The sequence below is a fragment of the Chionomys nivalis genome, chromosome 5, assembly GCF_950005125.1.
Source record: "Chionomys nivalis chromosome 5, mChiNiv1.1, whole genome shotgun sequence".
In the NCBI taxonomy this organism is placed as follows: Eukaryota; Metazoa; Chordata; class Mammalia; order Rodentia; family Cricetidae; genus Chionomys; species Chionomys nivalis.
This window is the reverse complement of record NC_080090.1, coordinates 2,000,506-2,021,007: the sequence shown is the minus strand read 5'-3', so window position 1 is coordinate 2,021,007 and position 20,502 is coordinate 2,000,506. Positions and strand designations below refer to the sequence as shown.

Here is a 20,502-nt window from a genome sequence, read left to right as displayed (position 1 = left end):
TAAGTGGCATTGATGTTAAAGATGCCAACAGTCTTCGCCTCAGGAGAGATCCATGTCTCTAGCTTCCAGTCAATAAACTGGAGTTGGTTGTTTTACTTCTTTACTCTTAGGGGACCAACACCCAGCTACCAAATAAATATACATACGGAGATGTGTTCTTACTTATAAATGCCCGGCCTTAGCTTGGCTTTTTCTAGCCAGCTTTTCTTAACTTAAATTCTCCCGTCGATCTTTTGCCTCTGGGCTTTAAACTTTCTACACCTTTCTTTCCTTCTTTCCCCATGGCTGGCTGTGTAGCTGGGTGAGGCCACTGATGGCCTCCTCTCTCCTTTTGTTTCCTGATGTTCTCTTCCCAGATTTCTCTTCCTATTTATTCTCTCTGCCTGCCAGCCCTACCCACCCTTTCTCCTTTCTAGCTATTGGCCATTATTTAGAATAAACACTATTCTAAAGAAAGAAACAAAGGAAGGAAGATCTTCAGAAACCCACCAAAGCTCTTTATTAGACCAATCAGGTGTTTTAGACAAGCAAAACAATTCAGCTACAGAGTTAAAAAAAAATGCAACATAAAAGAATGCAATATATTTTTGCAACATTAAACAAATATTCTACAGCATAAACAAATGTAACACATCTTAAAATAATATTCCACAACAATAAACCTTTCAAAGCACCTACCAAGAGTCAGGCACTCTGCCAAGACCATGGAAACCCACAAGAAGGACACATGCTCCTATCTTATATCATAATAGAATAAAGCTCGAAATCAATGGCGAGAGTCATTGGAGAAACAAAACAACGATGCGAGAGCAAGCACAGACCTTTGAGCAATCAATGAACCATTGACAAAATCAATGGAGAAATTTTTAAATTCTCTAGAGTCAAATGAAAATGAAAACACAATACACAATAACTTTGGATACAGAAAAAAAGAAGTGTATAAGTAATAGTCAATGTCTATGTTAAACAATCAGAGAAAAGGAATTCCAGGTAAGAAAGCAGACTAGAACCTATCTATAAGATGGCTTGTCTAAAGAGAGGTGCCAGGATAAGAAAATAAGTTAAAAATAGACTCTATTTTAAAGAAAGACTCAGCTTACTCTCTCTAGCTATCTCTGTTCAGATTTCTCACCTGACTTTATTCTAAGCCACTGGCCAAAACAGTTTTATTCATCAATCAATAAAAGCAACACATACAGAGAAGGATCTCCCACATTGCATGTCTGATGTCAAAGGGCTCCCCGCTTCCGGCTTTGCTGACTGCAAGGCACTTCTGTGTCGGGGGCTTTTTCCACTCCCTGTCTGCAGCTCCTCCTGGCAGGTATCCCACAGTCCTGACATCTCCAGCATTCGGGGTCTCCAATACAATCCGGGCTACACTTTCACTGCATAAAGGTCAGATGGGTCCTGATACAAGTACTCCATTTCCACCTATGGATAGCTTACCCAAACTACACCATAGGTGAAACTGACTTGATAGATACCTACAGAACATTCCATCAAACAGATAATGAAAAATAGATTGCATTCAAGGGCACAATATAAGCTTTAACAAACACAAGAGAACCTAACAATTTCTTGTGTACAACTAGAAGTAAACAGCATGAGAAACAACAGTAACAACGCAAATACTTGGAGACTGAAGAATGCACTCTGGAATGCACAATGTGACATTAAAAACATTAACAAGAAATTGTTGTAGATTCCTAGAATCAAATTATAATAAAAGCAAAACTTGCCAGAGCTTCGGGGATAATAGCTAAGGCAAGTCCAAGAGGACAGTTTATAGTTAGCCGTGCCTATATCAAGCAAATCAGAGAGATCACACATAAATAAAGTATGCATCTTGAGATCTTAGAGAAACAATAACAAACCATACCCAAAAACTGTAGGTAAAAGAAATAATGAAGGTTAAAACAAAATTGATGTAATAAAGACTAAAATATCAATAAACAGTTGGTTTTTGACGACATAAACATGATTGCCTGGGTAACTGTGGATGGGGGTAGAGAGGGAAACATGAGGGAATGGGATGGTCGAGTTGGGGTAGGCATGGAAGAGGAGAGCAATGTTAGAGACATCTTGATAGAGGGAGCCATTATGGAGTTAGGGAGAAACCTGGGGCTAGGAAATTCCACAGAATCTGCAAGGATGACCCCAGCTAAGACTCCTAGCAATAGTGGAGAGGGTGCCTTACCTGGCCTTACCCTGTATTCAGATTGGTAACTACCTTAATTATCATCTTAGAACCTTCATCTAGTAACTGATGGAAGCAGATGCAGAGATCCACGCCAAGGACCAGGCCAAGTTCCGGGAGTCCAGAGAAAGAGAGAGAGGAGGGATTATATGAGCACTAGAGGTCAAGATCATGACGGGGAAATCCCCGGAGACAGCTGACCCCAGGTTGTGGGAGCTCATAGACTCTAAACTGGCAGCTGGGGAGTCAGCATGGAACCTAACTAGACCCTTTGCATGTGAACGACAGTTATGTGACTTGGTTTGTCTGAGGGGCCCCTGGCAGTGGGACCAGGATCTCTCCCTGGTGTATGAACCGGCTTATGGGAACTCGTTTCCTATGGTGGGATGCTATGCCTTGCTCGGCCTTGATGCAGGGAGGAGGAACTTGGTCCTGCCTCAACTTAATGTGCCAGGCTTTGTTGACTCCCGATGGGAAACCTTACCCTTTCTGAGGAGTGAACAGGGTGTGGGTTGTGGTGGGGAGAGAGGTGGGGGAATGGAAGAGGGGAGGGAGGGGGAACTGTGGTTGTTATGTAAAATGAATAAAAAAATTTAAATAAAGAAAAAGACAGCCCCTTCACAAATGGGAAAGCTGGACATTCACTGTGGAGTAATAAATCTACCATCCTCTACAAAATAAATTAAAAAATAGACCAAAGACCTTAATGTAAGAGGTAAAAATTTGAAATCATGGGGTTAGGGATGCTTGAAGGTTTGGGTACAAGCAAAGATTCTCTGAGGACTCTAATAGCTCTGGAAGAAATGACAAGAATTGGCAAATGGGGTTGAACCAATTTAAAACGAGTTTGCGAAACAAAGGACCCAATTAACTGAGTGAAGAGAACCTGCCTACAGGATGGGATGGGAGACAATTGTTGCCAGCTATACATCTGATGGAGAATTAACATCCAGACTCTATAAGGAACACCAAAAATTAAATACAAAATCTAATCAGTAAATGGACAAATTAAATGAACATACAGTCCCCAAAGATGAAGCAAAATGTCCAATAAACATGCAAAGCACATTTGGCATCCTTAGCCATCAGGGAATTCCCACAGACTCCATCTCACTGCAGTCAGAATGGCTGTCCTCAAGAAAGGCAGCAATAGATGCTGACCAGAGTGAGGGTGAGGGCATTATAGGCTATTGGAGGAATATAAATTAGAGAATCCACTATGAAAATCAGCGTGGCAGTATCTCAAAAAGAAATAGGACTACTTTAGTATCTATCTAAACCAAGTCTAGGAGTCTAAGTCAGCTTCCACGGACGATCTGCACGATTCACAAGCCAATCTCTCTCTCGCTCTTTCTCTCTCTGTGTGTGTGTGTGTGTCTATTTGTCTGTCTGTCTGTCTGTGTTGTCTATCTGTCTGTGTGTGTGTTGTCTGTCTGTGTGTGTGTTGTCTGTTTCTCTGTTTCTCTGTCTCTCTGTCTCTCTCTGTCTCTCTGTCTCTCTCTCTCTGTGTGTATGTGTATCTGTTTGTCTCTCTGTGTTGTCTGTCTCTGTGTGTGTTGTCTGTTTCTCTGTCTCTCTGTCTCTCTCTCTCTGTATCTCTCTCTCTCTCTCTCTCTCTCTCACACACACACACACACACACACATTTTCTCTGGTTTATGCTCTTCCTCTGGAGTGCCAGGATGACAGACAGGTGCCATGGCACTCAGCTTCAGAATCGGAACTTAGAAATAATAGTAACATATGACAGTAAAAAGTGGCCCAGGTTCAGGACTAGGGTAAGGGTAGTGACTATTATCAAAGTCCTTTATATGACTATTTGAGAATGTCACAATGAAATCAATTGTTTTGCACAACAAATATATACTAATAAAATTAATTCAAAAAATAAAAAAGAGAGAAGAGGAACCACAGGCTAGTGGTCAATGGGGCAGGCATTTGTGTCACCATGGTACAAGTATTCTAACAGAAGTCATATGGAAAGAGCTAAGGGGGGCTGGAATAGTGACTCGGTGGCTGAAAGTGCTTACTGTGCAAGATCGCTGTGTAAGGCGAGGACTGGAGTTTGTGTTCCAACACCTGCCTCAAATCTGGGAGTGGTCCTGCACACATCTGTAACCGCAGCATTGAGTGGGTAGAGACAGGGCAATAGCTAGGGTTTACAGACTGACTGCCTAGCTGACCAATGTGAACGAGTTCCAGGTTCAAGGAAAGGCCTGTCCTCAAGGCAGAGGACAAGGTGGTATAAGGGAACCCCCAGTACCTAAGGACCCCGCGAGAGGAACATGCAACCCTCCACACACAAATAGAAATAATAAATCAATGAATAGAACTAAGTTTTATTACAGAGAACAACTTCACTCGTTGACAGCTGTGTCTTCTGGCTTATGAGTCCACATCTCAGGAGACAGAATCCACACTCCTGATATGACTTGCATTTCAATTAGTCCCAAGTCTGTTCCGGGACACTCCCTTCTGGATATGAGTCAGAAGGCTGAAGCCTCCCTGCAGAACCTGCTCAGGACAGAGGAGCTGGGCTTCAGAAGCACCCTCAGTCCATTCAGACTTGGCACAGCATAAGGAGCAGAGGCAGAACTCGCTGTCTCGGGAGAGTCTAGAAATGCCAGCTCCAGCGCCGTCCCCAACCTCAGGCCCAGTCCCAGCCAAAGCCCCTGCGCGCACCAAGCACTCCTAAAGGACTGGACCTTCGCTGACCTGTCGCCCGCCTTCACTATTTGGACCCCTGCTGCTCAGCCACAAATGCAGGACTAAGTGAACGAGAAGATCCCTCGGGTCCCCTCAGAGCCTCGGCTTTTTTGAATATGGAGAAATCTCTGCTGAGTCAGAAGCTTAGGGACACATAGCTGAGCTGAGCATGACTCAGTCCCAAGCTCAGCTCTAAGGTTCCTCCCAGAATGTGCCCTTTTTTGGCCCCAGGCAGGGTTTCCCTCATCTCTCTTAGGAGTGCTCACGGGCAGAGCGTCACACAGCCTCAGACGGGGGCTACAGTTCTCCGGTTTGCTCTCCAGAAGGGCTGGGTGCAAGGAATGTCTCATTCTCCAAGACTTCAGCTCCTACCCGGAAGTAGCTGTGCCTGAGAAGCCACGCTAATTGTGTAATGAACGGATAACCCAAGTCAGTAGAAAAGTCTCCTCCTTGGGTGAATAAAGGGAAAAGGGAGAAGGGGGAAGGAAAAGGGCAAGAGGGAGGGTCAAGAGAGAGGAAACCGGAAGAGAGGAATTCTCCACCAGCTGAAGCATCCTATCTTTTTTACCCCAGATCCTAGGTGTGGCCCCTGGGATGGGAAAGTTAAAAGCATGAGCCAGGCAGGTTTTGAGACAGGAAAGGCAAAATGTCCTACACAAAGACACAAGCAGAGGGAAAGGATCAGGACAGCGGGAGCAAATCACGGAGAGGAGAGAGAGGATCCACCTGCAGGGGGATGTTTAGAGTATCGGAAGCCACAGAAGGAAAGTGAGCTGTGACAGCCAGCCCCGCAGTCTACAGCATGCTGTGACAGTGAGCCCAGGATACAAGCACACGATCGAAAATCTACTACATCCAGGGCCTGAGCTCCCCGCTGCAGTGCCGGCTTCACAGTCCAGAAGTTGCGTTCTCCTGAGGAAGTAATTGTATCTCTTGATGACTAAAGGTGGCAACAATGGCAAGACACGGCTCACTGGGCAACGTGAGGATCTGATGATCGAATACGTGCCAAACATTTGAGAAAGAGAGATGGACTCCCCAGCCGCTCCAGCCAGTGACAGCGCACAGAGGTTCTGAACAGACCATTTTGACCTCGGGCAGACCTCTGCTGAACCAGCTTTATTTTGGAGCTTTATTATTTATATTGGTCCCCATCTGGGTGACAAGGAGGTTTTCTCAGAGCTACACTGTATTCTAAGGGCACTTTTGCCCATTTCTTGTCTCTCTTCATTGTTCCTGTAAGATCTTCCTGGGGTCTGAAGACTTTCTCTACCTCCCGTTCTCTATGCTTCCACAGCCTCTTGCGTCTTTTGTTGTTGGTTTTCTGAGACAGTGTCTTACTCTACACCCCAGGCTGACCTCAAACTCAAAGCAACCCCAACAGCCTCAGACTCCCCAGTGTTGAGATTACAGGTGTGAGTCACCATGCCCAGCTCCCATGGACCTCTGTTCTAGTTTACTTTACATTGCTATGATACAACTTGAAGGCAGTAAATGTTATTTGGCTTAGAGGTTACAGGTCATCCTGAGAAGCCAAGGTTGGAACTCAAGGCAGGAGCTTGAGGCAGAAACCAAGGAGGAACATTGCTTCCTAGATTGCTCCCGCTGGTTTTCTCAGCTACCTTTCTCAGAGAGCCCAGGGCAACTCGCCTAGGAATGACAACTGCTCACGGTGGGCTGGGCCTCCAACATCTATCAGCAATGAGGAAAATGACATCCCCCCCCCACAATGGAGGCAATTCTTCAATTTAGGTGTGTCAAGTTGGTGATGAAGATTGCCTATCACAATCTCTAACTTTGTGGGGGGTTTTTTGGAGGGGAAAATTTGCTTCCTAGAAGACACAAATTGGTACACTCAGTTAAATGTAATTCTTTGCTATAGGACTGGTCAGAGTCCTTCACATATAAACAGCATTATGACTCATGAAGAGGCAAATGGAATGTGAAGCATTTTCCAAGATCTCTTGGCCATGAAAAAAGCTACAGAACCACATTCACACAGAGATCACCCATTGACATCTCACGATACTTGGGTTGCTTTGCAGAGTCAAGTTGCAAGCCATTAGTCTAGAACACCTCTGAAGTTCCATCCAACCCTGGTTTCTGCGTTGCAGACCTCAAATCGTGAAGCATTCTGGGTGAGTATGGCACAGCCAGGGCCTTGTTCTGCAGAGAGGAAAACCCAAGCCCTCCTCTGCTTAGTGTCAGCAACCTGAGCTTTATCTGTAAGCCTTCATCCACCTGAGAGTTACAGAGCCCTTTGTCAGCATTATGGAGGTCGTGGTCCCTCTTTCAGACAGAGAAACCAAGACCTAAGAAGTTAAAGACACTGGCTCAGATCCATAGCCAAGCAAATTCTTAGTGTGGTCCCTGAGTTACCCCCTGTTTGACAGACGGATGGATACCAAAGGGCCTCACTCACTCACTGTTGATGAGGAGTGAGAACCAGAAGGGTGTCTGGAATCAAAGCCCTACAATAAATGAGCCCACAACAATAGTGCTATGTCCCTAAGGCAAGTCAGTAACAGCAAGGAAATAACACCTGACCCCAGCAGACCACAGCAGGAAGCAGAGGAAGTGTATGAACCAAGTCTCAACTGTCATAAAGCATATACAGCAGGAACCAGGGGAAATGTGATTGCTGTGGCTTGGATCTTTTAAGATTTGTTCATTTTATTTTATGTGTGTATTTAGTCTGCATGTATGTGTATGCACCACATGCAGGCTTGGTTCCTGAAGAAATAAGAAGAGGGCACTGGAGAGTTGCAAATGGCTGTAGGCCATCACATGGGTGCTGGGAACCAAGCCCAGGTCCTCTGCAAGAGCAACAAGCGCTCTTAACCTTTGAGCCATCTCTCCAGCCTGTGATCTGGATTTTAAATGCCCGTCAAAGGCCTATAGGCTAAAGGTTAGATGCCAGCCTGCAGCACTATGAGAAAACATGGGAACCTTTAGGAGACGGGGCACAGTAGGAGGAAATGGGATGTGATTGTTTGACTTAGAAACATCCCTGTATCAGTCAGTGTCATGTCGCTGTGAAGAGCTGTCATGCACAGCAACTCTTATAAAAGGAAGTATTTAATCAGGGCTTGCTTACATCCAGAGGTGTTACTGAAAAGGGTGTGAGAACGCGAGTCAAATAAACCCAAGCTAACTCCAAAACATTTCAGCTATAATTTTTATTATAAGGGGCAAACTCATAGAACAGGAAGAAAAAGTCCAACCTCAGGTGTGTAACACGGGAACCAGAGATAGAGAGCGAGTCCTGGGTGGGCCAGTGGTTTTTCTCTGGGTACCCAAAAGGTCACACCCTAACCTGGTCCAGCCTCTTAAAGGTCATTGGCTGAAGGAGGTACCCCATCACCTCCACCTTTTGTATAAATAAGAGAGTTTTTAAACCCAATTTAAAGCTATATACACTAGGAACAGATATTAAGTATAAAATTAGGATTACAACCAGCTTAAACAATATTAAGCAAGGAATGTATGCTTCATGTTTACAACTGAAGATGTAGTCTCTCAGTTTACTCTTGCTGGTGTGTCTGCCACTTGCTGCCTTGGCTCCCCATTGAGATGGAGCCTATCCCTCTGGAACAGGAAGCCCAAATAAACCCTTCCTTCTATAAGTTGACCTGGTCACGGTGTGTTATGCCAGCAATAGAAAAGAAACTAGTACATTTGGTCACTGGGAACATGAACCTTAAAGGGCTACTGAAACTCTAGCCTCTCCTGCCTCTCTCTTTCTCTCTTTGCTTCCTGGAGGCCATAGGGTAAACATACAACCCTGCCACATACTCCTGACATACTATGCCACCATCAGCTCAAACCCACAGGACCAGGTGACCACAAAACGGAGCCTATGAAGCCATGAGTCAAAAATGAACTTCCTCCTTGAAGCTGACTATCTTAGATGTTTTGTCAAGGGATAGAAAGCTGATTCATAAGTTCGGTGGTTGGCTCTCCCAGCCCCTTCCTGTCTCTTTACTATTCCAGCATCCTGGTCCCTCAGCTCCTTATCTTCAACCCCCATACGCTCCTTCCAACACAGCCACCAAATGATTAACGGCTAACAGACTTCCTGCCTCGGGACCTTACCCTCCACTAGCTCGGTGTCTGATACCACAGTGCTATTCAGTATCTTCAGTGTCACTCCCGGCCACGAACCTATTCACCTACTGATTGAGAAAAGGAATGGAGCCGGGGGAAGGAAAAAATGAAGAGACCAGGTTGACCCATGCTTCTGCAGCTGTGGCCCCCAGATCATAGTTGAACAAACCCAGTGTGATACTTAACCTTCATTGTCACCTTGAATGGATTTGAAAACAACTCAATTCAGGATGTACTTGAGGGTGTTTCCAGAAAGACTTAACTGAGGAAAGAGAGCCCACTCTGGATGTGAGTGGCTCCTTCCCACGGCTTAGGGTCCCAAACTGGGTAATGACAAAAGCAAGAGGCCAGCTGGGCACTAGAGTCCATGACTGCTTCGTGACCATGGCTACAGTGTGATAAGATACCTCATGCTCCCCTGCCAGGATGGACAGTATCTTTCAGACTGGAACCAAAGCAGACCCTGAACTGCCTTTGTCAGGCATCATGTCACACTAGTAAGAAAAGTAACCCAGCGTGAAGATACCCAGGGATGCTTACAACCAAGATGATACCTAGAAGCCCTAGGGAACTGCTACAGCTGTGGTCGGTGTGTTGGGAGAAATTACACCATCCAGACTGCACACTCAGGAGCCAAGTTACTGAGTGCCACACTGGCTTCTCATCCTTTGAATTTGAGCACATATCAGGGCAGTTCTACAATTTCTACTTGAGAGGGACTTGAGTATTGAAAAAATGCAGGTGGTAGATGGAGTTGCAAGGGTGGTCTTGAGGCTTGCCTTGTTTGTTTAGTTGATATAAATTTTGTTGATATAAATTTAAGGTCAATTTTGTTATATGTATATATATGTATGTATGTATTTCTGATCTTGATTAAGGTATTGTGATTGTGTAGTTCATTTAAAAATGTAACGTATATAGGTTGTTAATAGATAATCATTAATAATAGTCAAGTTTGTAGTCATGTTAGTTAGATTTTCTAGATGTACATAGATATATTTTAGATAGGCATTCTTCATATCTTTCAAAGATTAGAGAATATGGCATTTTAAATGATTTAATAACTTAGGGTTTTTCATGACAATGAGACACGTCTGCTCCTGGCAGCACCAATCTACTTCAAGAAGAAAGAAGATGGGCATCGAAGAGGCACCTTATGGAGTTTGATAGCCATTTGGGCAAGAAACTGCTCTTGCCTGGACTGTTGCATAAACTGGACACAGAGAACCCGCAGAGAGAGGACTGCTAAACTTTCCTAAAGGTGAGATGATCTTTGGGGGTTCCTGATTCATGAAGGAGTCTGCGAGACATTCTGCAGGACACAGCAGATAGTGACTAAACTGCCTTTGAAATTTCCTGCTTCATGGAAATGTCTCTGGATACTATGGACCTGTAGGCCGAAGATGGATGCCCCAATGGTACAGAGGAACTTTGGGTGACTGTCCAGGCAGCGAGATGTCTCTGTCATTTCTAGAGTTTGGAAGTTGCTTGTTTCTTGTTTGCTTAGGTAATATTATATCCTTCTGGAGTCTTTGATGGAGTTGAAGAATAGATAGATAGTTATAGCTGTTTTCCTTTGTTATGATAAAAGATAAAATAGATATAAATATTGTAACTGTAATTTTTACTTGATAACTGTTTTGTTATATGTAATTTTGCTATGTTAAAGTCAAAGCCTTCCTTTTTTTGTTTAAACAGAAAAAGGGGAAATGATGGAGGAAGGTCATTGGTTAAAAAATAAAGAAACTGCTTGGCCCTCATAGGTTAGAACATAGGTGGGTGGAGTAAACAGAACAGAATGCTGGGAGGAAGAGGAAGTGAGCTCAGATGCCGGGTTTGTTTAGTAAGCAACTTGTTCTGGTTCAAAACACTGATTTGGAGGACTTGGGGATACTGCTGATAGAAACCCTGCAGGGGCCACACCTCTCTGGCACCCTGGGGTGCTTCCCATAGAGTAGGCAATGTTCATCTCTACATCTGTTACCCTCATGGGACACTGTGAAGACAGAGGATCAGCTGCAGCAGCCTAGGCACTCAGGTGCCCTCCTATGGAGGTGCCATTGCTGCTTCTGGCAGTGATGGTGACAGCAATGATCATACTGATGGTAACACCTAAGGGCCTGCTGTTATACCAGACATTTCACAGACATTAAAAGCTGATACGTGTAACAATTCTGACCATGTGAAGTAGGCAGTAGTGGGTCCCCTCTTGAGAAGAAGCCCGAATTTGCTTCTCTGTTGCTTTGATAGAACACTTTCATCCTATAGGTTACAGTCCATCATGGAGGCAAGTCAGGGCAGGAGCTCAAGGTGGGAAGCTAGAGGCAAACTGAAGCAGAGACCCCAGAGGAGTGCTGTATCCTGGCTTGTTTCTAGGCTCACATTCAGCTACCTTACTTATACAACCCTAGGCCCACCTGTTTGGGGGTAGACCTGACCACAATGGAACAGGCCCTCCTCCATCAGTTAGCCATCAAAGGCACCCCCAGACATGTCCAGTCTAACAGAGGTCACTCTCCCCTCCCTGTTGTCTCTAGTCTATGTCAAGTTGACAAAAATGATCAGGCACAGAGATAAGTAAAAGGGGGTGGGAAGCTGGCATTTTGAAAATGTCAAGGAGTCACACAAATGAAGACATAATCTATCCTTAGCTGATCTGCCATTAGGAGAAACCCTATGTAAGCTCCTCTCAGAGAAAGCCTTGTGATGTCTGGAGTGTGTTGTCTGTGGCCCTGTGTGCAGGCTGGAGACACAGGCAAAGACATGCTCAGAAAGAATCTAGGCCTCTGAAACTTTTGGAATTTTCTTCGGGCTGTTTCCTCTCCCCTTCTAGTCCTAGCACTCCCACAGATTGATATTAAAGAGACACCTGCCTGTCCAATCTCCTGGTCGGGTCTCGGCCATCCTCCAGAAGCTCCCTCTGCCTCGTGGCACACTCTGCGATCTTGAAGAGGGAATCAATCCTATAATCTCTGCAGAGGAAAGAAAGTCTATTGAGTGCTATGCAGCTTTCTGTAGCTGCGATCCAAACACTGGGAAAATAGATAAAAGGCAGGAATGACTCGCTTGGACTCAGAGTTTCAGGAACTTCAGTTTGTGCCTGGCTGTTCCTGTTATTTTAGGGCTGAGCTGAGGCTCCATGGAGGCAGGAACCTATAAAGGAGAAGGCTGTTCACCTCACTGTAGACAGGAAGTAATCAGAGAGGTCCTGAAGACCGTGTGTACTTCAAAGGCCTCCTTCCAGGGACTTCTTTCCCTTGCCAAGTCCTGCCTGTGAAAGTTCCTACCATTTCTCCAAGTAATGCCACCCGCTGGGGACCAAGTTCTCAACACCCCAGCCTTGTGGGGGACATTAATGTTCAAACAAAACTGGGCTGTTTGTTTTTGTCTCCTGTACACGAATACAGGGCGGGGGCTGGGGACGACTCAGCCTGTATACACTAGGCAAGCGCTCTGCAACTGGACAGCTCCAAGTGTTTTTTTAATAACACTGGAATTCATATTGTCTGTGACCTGCTATCGATTCATATGACAGACCTGAAACAGGGAGAAGAGGAAAACATGGGTGTCCCTCAGGCTAGACCTGCCTTGTCCTTTGCTGTCTGAAGCCAGGAAGGGAGGCCCTGGGACTATGGTCTAGGGTTTCAGAGCAAGGCTTAATTCACTATGTCAGCTGTTGCCGTATCCCTCCTAAAACAAGAAGTGAGGATTTCCTGTGGGCAGGTGTGAAGTCTGCGAGCCCAACAGAGAACTGCAGCGTACACACACACACACACACACATACACACACATACACACACACACACACACACCTCCCACTTTCTTTCTCCTTCTCCATCTTGCTCATATTCTAGATATGACAGCTGGTTCTGGCTCACCCGCTACCCTTCTGGGCTGGATGACTCATTTGGGAAGAGGGGATCTGTGTGTGTCTTTATGTTTCCCTGACAGGGGTCATGTTTGCCTAAAAGAGAAGACTTGGCCAGCTCCCCTGGGATAGCATAAAGAGCAGTGTTGATTCAGGTTACAAACTGGCCCCTGTCCAAATGGTGAGGTCAGTCTTTATGTGTTTGCAAACCAATTGCAGCGGCTTTGGACAGTCTGGAGCCTTTGGGGAGCAGCGTTTTATGTGCACAGTTGGTTAGGTCTGCTGCCCTGCCTGGATGCACCGTGATGGGTGTTCACTATACCGGAAAAAGAAGCCCTAGGTGAGCCTTAGCCTTGCAAAGCTTCTGTCTTGCAAGTTTCTGCCTTGACAGCGGTAATGGGTGTAATCTGCTCAGACATTTATTGCTAAAAGGATCAGGAAGGGAGGGGGCCTGGCCTCCAGTTGCCAGGGAAGAGGCACTTCCTCCAGGTAGTAGCCAAACTCCACTATAACAGGATTGGGACAAACATTTCCCCAAGAGCCCTGAGCCCGGAAGAGATCAGGGTGGGGGCCAGTAGAAATCAGACAGTGGGAAAATCAATGGCTTCCAGGAAAGGACTGTGAAGCTTCAGAAACCCCTGAACTGCAAACAACTGCTGTGGAGCCCCCAGCTCTTTCGGTGGCACACAAGATGGTGTAGTGACAAGCGGCGTGCCTGTCGGGCAATGTGCCGAGAGTTGAAACTTGAAGACAGAGGATGTGAAACAAAGTCAAACTTAGGTAGCAAGAGGTTGTCATTTGAAAGACAGACTGTGCTTATGGGCAGAATGACCCTGTCTCAGGGCTCTGCAAGCATCTCACATTCAGAAGAACTGGGAAGGGGCTTGTCTTTCTGTGGCAGAGGAGGGTCAAACGGCAACATAGAATCTGGAAGAGAAGCTGGACAAACACTTGAACTGCCTAGCCAGCCAGGGAAAGTTCTGGCTAGTGAAGGTGGGCTGGGGACACTCAGCTTCGTTTGTGTGTGCTCTGCCCTGGGAGAAGAAGAGCTGGGGAACCAGTAAAGAAAGAAGGAAACCTGAGCAAATGAAGCAGAGGGTCAACCACTGGCAACAGTGGACTCCCAGTTAAAGACAAGAGTGGACATGATAAGGAGTGGTGTGGATAGCTCTTAAAGCTAAAATTATAGTTATTGTATTGATATAAAATGAAAACCTTTTTTGTTTGTTTGTACACTGTTAATTTTTTTCTCACTGTCAGATCGGCCCCACCAAGATGTCAGGATTCAAAAAGAAGAGGAGGACTCTAGACATGCTTCATGCACAGGAGTGTGCGTGAGTCAGCAGTGTGAACAGACAAACTGACCTTGACACAGGGAAAAAGACACTTTGATTCCTCCAGGAACAGAGCCATTTGCATATCACATAGATATTTCAAGTTGCTACAGTTACCTACAATTTCCAGAGTTACAAACTAACTCAGAAATGATGTTAGACCATGACCACCTGGAGGGAGGTTCCAGACCTCGGTCCCTGAGTCGGCACAGAGAAAGACGTTCAGACTGCACTGTTCTGGCTTTTCTCTCTGTAAAGCACTGCCCAAGACCCACTAAATCTATAGTAGCATCCTTGGCTTTCACTCAGTAGAGGCCAGGAGCACTCCCCTTCCAGTGGTGACATTATGAAGAATGTCTGCAATCATCTCCAAAAGCCGCTTGGATCACATGGGTGGGTGGGGGCTGCCTCCCCTTGAGGACCCCTACTGGAAATTATTCATAGCGCAGGCAAATATTAAGCCCTCCCAGTATTCATTCCAGAAGATTTCCTTATGTGAACTGCAGCTCAGAAATTCTCCCTCGACAGAGTGGTGGCAGCATTCACCAACACTGGCTCTCTTCTAAATGTTCTCTCAGTGTTAACTCAATAAATCCTCCCGGGTAAATTTGAGTCTTGGATACGCTTCACACAGTTGTTCTAGTATAGGTTGATCTCGGGTGGTATTTGAGTGCTATCCATACTAAAACCACACTTTTTTTCCTTTACTTAAAACTCACCCGATGGCTGTTTTTTGACAAATTGTACAAACCAACTTGTGCACAAGTAACTGTCGGCTAATCGCAGGGACTGTGCTCTGCCTGTGACTAGCTTTAACCCATGGGGTTACATTATTGAGCTTCAATGGGACTCAGTTTCTCTTCTGTAAGATGAACACACCGGCAGCCACTTCTCATAAAATTTCAGGTATTGACGCACTTGTCCAGAGTCTGCAGAGTTATTACGATCTTGGGCTGGTGAGTGGCAACTGGGGTTAGTCTCTACGCTCACACTGCGACTGACTCATCCTGTTTCCTGGACAGTCATTGCTGAGTTTCGCCCGGCATTCCTCGCGACCGACACGCTGGGGTTTGAGTCTCAACTTTCCCATCCCAATTTGCGAGCATTCCCCGCCACCGGGTCGCGCCATCCCGGGAACCGTCCGAAGGTGGCAGCAGCGGCCCCGCAGTCCTCCACAGTCGGGCTGGCGCAGTGCAGGTCGCCGGCTGACCGCGTCCTGGGTTAGGCGACGAGCAGGCCCGGAGAAGCGGAGGCCACACCCCGCGGCCCAGGCTCTTCCAGTCGGTGAATCATCGCCTGCAGCAGCGGCTCCCGCAATCCGCTGCAGCGCCCCGGGCCCGGCCGCACCCCAGCCGAGTGCAGCGCCCAGCGTCTCCGCGAGCCCTCTCCCTGTGCAGTGAGCCAGCCTGATCGGAACCATGGCGGGCATCGCAATCAAACTAGCCAAGGACCGCGAGGCGGCCGAGGGGCTGGGATCGCACGAGAGAGCCGTCAAGTACCTCAACCAGGACTACGAGACGCTGCGGAACGAGTGCCTGGAGGCCGGGGCGCTCTTCCAGGATCCTTCCTTCCCCGCCCTGCCGTCCTCTCTGGGATACAAGGAGTTGGGGCCCTACTCCAGCAAAACTCGGGGCATCGAATGGAAGCGGCCCACGGTAGGAAGCACCCGGAGACCGGGTGGGGCCGGGAAGGGCTGCAATGGACGGCTACGAGCCAAGACCCGAGGTTCCCGGGCTCGGTAGTGCTAGCTTGGTTGTACTCCGCGATTGCTGCTAAGGAGACTGCAGATGCAGGCTGTGGCCCACCCCGTAGACCTGCTCCCAGATAGCCCAGAGCGCTTGGCAGGACAGGACCCCAAATCCCAGTAGCGGGCACGCCCAGGAGGCCGACTTTGTCTTCACAAAGCCTCGAGGACACAGGGCCGCTGGGGTGAAACTTTTATTGCACTCTAGTGGTAAGATGGAGGGAGGGGACATGGGTCTGCTGTGAGGGTGGGGTATCCGAGTAGGGTAGAAGACTTCCTACTGCTTCCGGGAGGCAAGGGTGGGCACAGCCTGGAGCTGGCTTACATAGGTGGTCACAAGTACCTGTGTGGCTGGGTTTTTCCAGCTTGGATCTTGTTTATTTCTCAAAGTGTAGCTAGCATGCCCCTAGTATTTCCCCGGGTAACTTAACAAAGAATTGAAAGGCTTAAGGATTCTGTTATTCATTATTTCGCTAGCCTAGAGTCCTCACCTGGGAACCTCTGTCCCACTCCCAAATGTTCTTAGGCCAAGCCTCAGGATCTCTGTCCCTAAGCCCTCCCAGTTCCCAGGTGGTTTCAGTCTCCAGTGGAATTCCGCCTGGCTGGCCTTGACTTTCCCAGGGAACCTAGAGGAAATCTAGATTCCTGTTAGAGCACTGGGCATTCATGCCCTGCTCCCATACTCTTGGTCATCCCAGGCCACTTCAGTTATCCTGAATCCAGTTTGAGATCTAGAAAGTACCCTAGAGCAGCTGGGTGCTCTACGAGCCCTGGGTTCCACCCCAAACACCACATAAAACCAGGTGCATAGTAATGTATAATCTATAATCTATAGATTATAGTCTATAATCCCAGAATTTAGGAGGTGGAGACAGGAAGATCAGTTAAAGCAGGGGACCACTGAGGTAGCTTTGGCTGCTAAGCTTAACAACCTTCCCAGAACGGATGTGGAAAGTGAAAATCAACTCCCAAAAATTGTCCTCTCACCTCCACATGCACATTGTGGCTCACATGCGGACTCTTGCAAGCATGTACACACACAAAATAAGTAGATTAATAATTAATAACAATAATAACAACAACAAAAGAAGGTCAAAGCTAGCCTTGGCTATATAGCGCATTTGAGGCCAGCCCGGACCACATGAGAACTTGGCTCAAATTAAAAAAATAAATGAAAAGGAAAACCAGAAAAGTCTCTGTGGAGCAGGACGGCGAGCACCTGGGTGCACTGGGTGAGTCTTTGGTCCTCTGCTCCCCACCTCAGCCAGGCAGAGTAGTATACACCTTGGCCCCAGCAATCTGGACCACAAAGTAAGACTGTATCAAACGAAAAGATACCAAGAAGCAAGCTAAGACTCTCTAGTCCCTTTCATGTCCTGCACACTGGGTGCAGCTCCCAGAGACACCCGGTTCTTTTCCCTTGCCCTTCTCACCTGCCAGGCATGCTCTCCCCTCGACCTCCAAGTCTAGTTCATTTACATTCTTTGGGGCTTTGTCACATATCTCCTCCCAAAAGAGCCTTTCCTGGCCACTCTTAGCAGACTTCCCCACCCTGCTGTTCTCTGCCCTATGCTAGCTTCTGCCCGAGCATTTTCCCCATGAACCAATGCAGTCCCATGTGTTTTCTTGTTCTGCTGAGCTGGTGTATTGTTTGCCCTTGTGCTCTCAGGGTCTCAGAGAACTGTTCCTCCTCAATATTCACACATGCATTCATTCCTCAGCATTTATAAAGTGCTGTTCTAGGCCAAGCATTGAGACACCCATGACAATCACAACAAAACAAACCAACAAAACAAGGTCACTGAGTATTTGAAAATGAATGAACGAACAAATGTACAATCATTGTGAACCTTGAATGACATCCCGGCTGGCGAGATGACTCACAAGCAGGAGAAAATGTGCCTTACTTTTGTGTACTGTTTTACAACTTACTTTCTATCCAAGTTTCATTTCTGTGGCTACGATAAACCACCCTGGCCAGAAGCAATTGAAGACATGAAAGGATTTTTCAGCTTACAGTTCCAGGTTACATCACAACACTGAGGGAAAGTCAGAGCAGGAACTCAAGCAGCTAGTCACATGACATCCGCAGTCCAGAGCAGAGATGATCAAATGCTACATGGCGGTTGCTTTTGTCTGCCCTATCTAGGCTTCCCTGCCTAGGGAATGGTGCCCCCCACAATGGGCTGGGTCTTCCGATGTCAATTAGCAATCAAGATAATCCCTCACAGACAGAACGACAGGCCAACCAGATCTGGATAATTCTTTGAAACGACTATTTTCTCCATGACTCTAGGCTGAGGCAAGCTGACATTTACACACACACACACACACACACCTTCTTTCACCCTTCCATTCAGTCAATGAGCACTTACTGAACACCTGTTATATTCTAGGCACAGACTACTTAGCGTCTGTCTCTGAAGCCCACAAAGGTTCTCTCAACAGGTGATGGTGCCTGTGGGCATTCTGGGTAGAAAAAATAGAGATCTAGGCCACTTCGGGGACTCTGCCTGGGCAGGCCACATACCACATAGCCATTCTATAGTTGGGGAAACTAAAGCTTGTCAGACTTCCTCAGAACAAAACAGGAGTGGAGCCAGGCCTGGGCTAACTGCCTTCTGTCCTGACCTGTCTTTCCAGACCTTGGTGGAGTCAGGCAATGGTACAAAAAAAAAGTGACCCCTGGGCTCATTAGTCAGTTATTGGAGACTGGAAGAGAGCAATGTCACTGGATGGGGTGGATGGGGTGGATGGTGTGGATGGCGAGGATGGTGTGGATGGGGAGGATGGGGAGGATGGGGTGGATGGTGTGGATGGGGAGGATGGGGTGGATGGTGTTGATGGTGTGTATGGTGTGGATGGGGAGGATGGGGTGGATGGAGAGGATGGAGTGGATGGGGTGGATGGGTGGATGGGGTGGATGGTGTGGATGGGGTGGATGGTGTGGATGGGGTGGATGGGTGGATGGGGAGGATGGGGTGGATGGTGTGGATGGGGTGGATGATGTGGATGGGGTAGGGGAGGGTGGGGTAGGGACCAGACAGGCTGAAGACTCTGGAGTAGGAAGAATGGAAGTGAAGTGTGTGTTTCACTCATTTAAGAAGGATGTCTAAATGACAGGAAGAGGAGAGGGAGAGAAGAGAGGGAGGGTGGGAGAGAGAGAGAAAGAGAGAGAGAGAGCGAGAGAGAGAGCGTACAACCTTTGGCTTGATTTGAGAGACTGGGCAGCTGTAGGCAACTTGGGTTTGTTAGAGGTTGAGTCATGACAGAGGAAGGGATTAAAGATGACTTCCAGAGAAAGAATGAAATAGCCATGAGGAAGAGAAAGCAGGGCAGGGCAAGGGAGCTGGTTAGCCATCCTGGGGGCAGGGGCGGGTGCTGCTAACTCTTCCTGAGGGGATGTCATAACACTGGCAAGAGAGGGCTCCACTACAAGAGGGATGAGGTAGAGCATGACCATGGCCACACTGAGGCCACAGATAGGAGCGGTACTGCATCACCCAAGGCTGGCACATCAGGTCCTCTATAGAGTTCTTGGCAAGGCCGTTAATGTTCATCTGCCCTGACCCTGAGAACAGTTTCTGTGGGTGGTACATTTGTCTTCAAGCCCATTTTACAGATGCAGATCGAGCTTCAGGGTGTCCAGTAGTAGCCCACCCGCATCCTAGGACCTATGCATTACGAGGCATCGCCAAGATTCTCACTACCTTGTCAGAATCCAAGGCCCGTGCCCGCTCCTTTCTTCTACTGCTGTATGGCTACATCCGTGTTTAATTCCAGGCTCCACAGGCTGTAGGCAGGGCTGTTTTCTCAAGTGTTTCTGGGCTGTGAAGTCTGAACTTGGGCTTCTCTGGAGACCCTGAGGCAGTTCCTGAAGTGTAATGGTAGCCCCTTCTGGAGGTGAGAGCTTGGTCCCTGATTGATCAGTGTGATTAAGGAGCTCCTGGAACTAAGCCCCATCTGTGCCACCCCCAGGATAAGTGCTTGCCTGCCAGGCCTTAGGGAAAGCTGACTTCCCTGCCTGGACAGAAATGCAGTCTTGCTATCCCTTCCTCCGCCAGGCAGACTGATGGGGAAGCAGGAAGGGAGCATGCTCTGTAAGCTGGTGTGCTGCTGGAGGCTGCCAGGATGGCCCCATGCTAGACCCAGCTCTCACCCAGGGAAGACTCCTGGAGACAGCAGCATGCCCAAGGGGCAAGGCCACTCTATGCAGATGTGGCACTCCTACAAACCAACATCTCTGAGTCAAAAGCTGCTCAGATTTGGACCCTGACTTCCTTTGTGGCTTTTGGGTGGAGCTCTTCGAAATCCGGAAACACATCCAGGGGGCTGCTAGAGGGCTGAGCCCTTCCACTGTGGCTTCTATCAGGCTGTTGGGAACAACCACAGCAGAGGCACAGGATAGAGAGGCTTAGCATTATGGAGTTCAAATCCCAGTGATTTCTACTCCTGGGGAGGCAAGGAGCTTTGAACAATCACTTTACTTCCTGAGCTGCTCCCCACGTGTAAGAGGAGCTATGTCACCCTGAGTTCCCCCAAAGGGC

The 20,502-nt window shown here is 47.4% G+C and overlaps 1 protein-coding gene across 1 annotated transcript in view; it reads left to right on the top strand.

Annotated features, from left to right (window-relative positions):
- The first annotated feature begins 15,089 nt into the window (after positions 1 to 15,089).
- Capn2 (calpain 2) overlaps positions 15,090 to 20,502 on the top strand; it is a 58,937-nt gene continuing 53,524 nt past the window's right edge. The window contains exon 1 of the mRNA XM_057770890.1: positions 15,090 to 15,866. Coding sequence (XP_057626873.1) covers positions 15,630 to 15,866 — 237 coding nt within the window. The 5' untranslated portion in view covers positions 15,090 to 15,629. The remainder of the gene's footprint in view (positions 15,867 to 20,502) is intronic.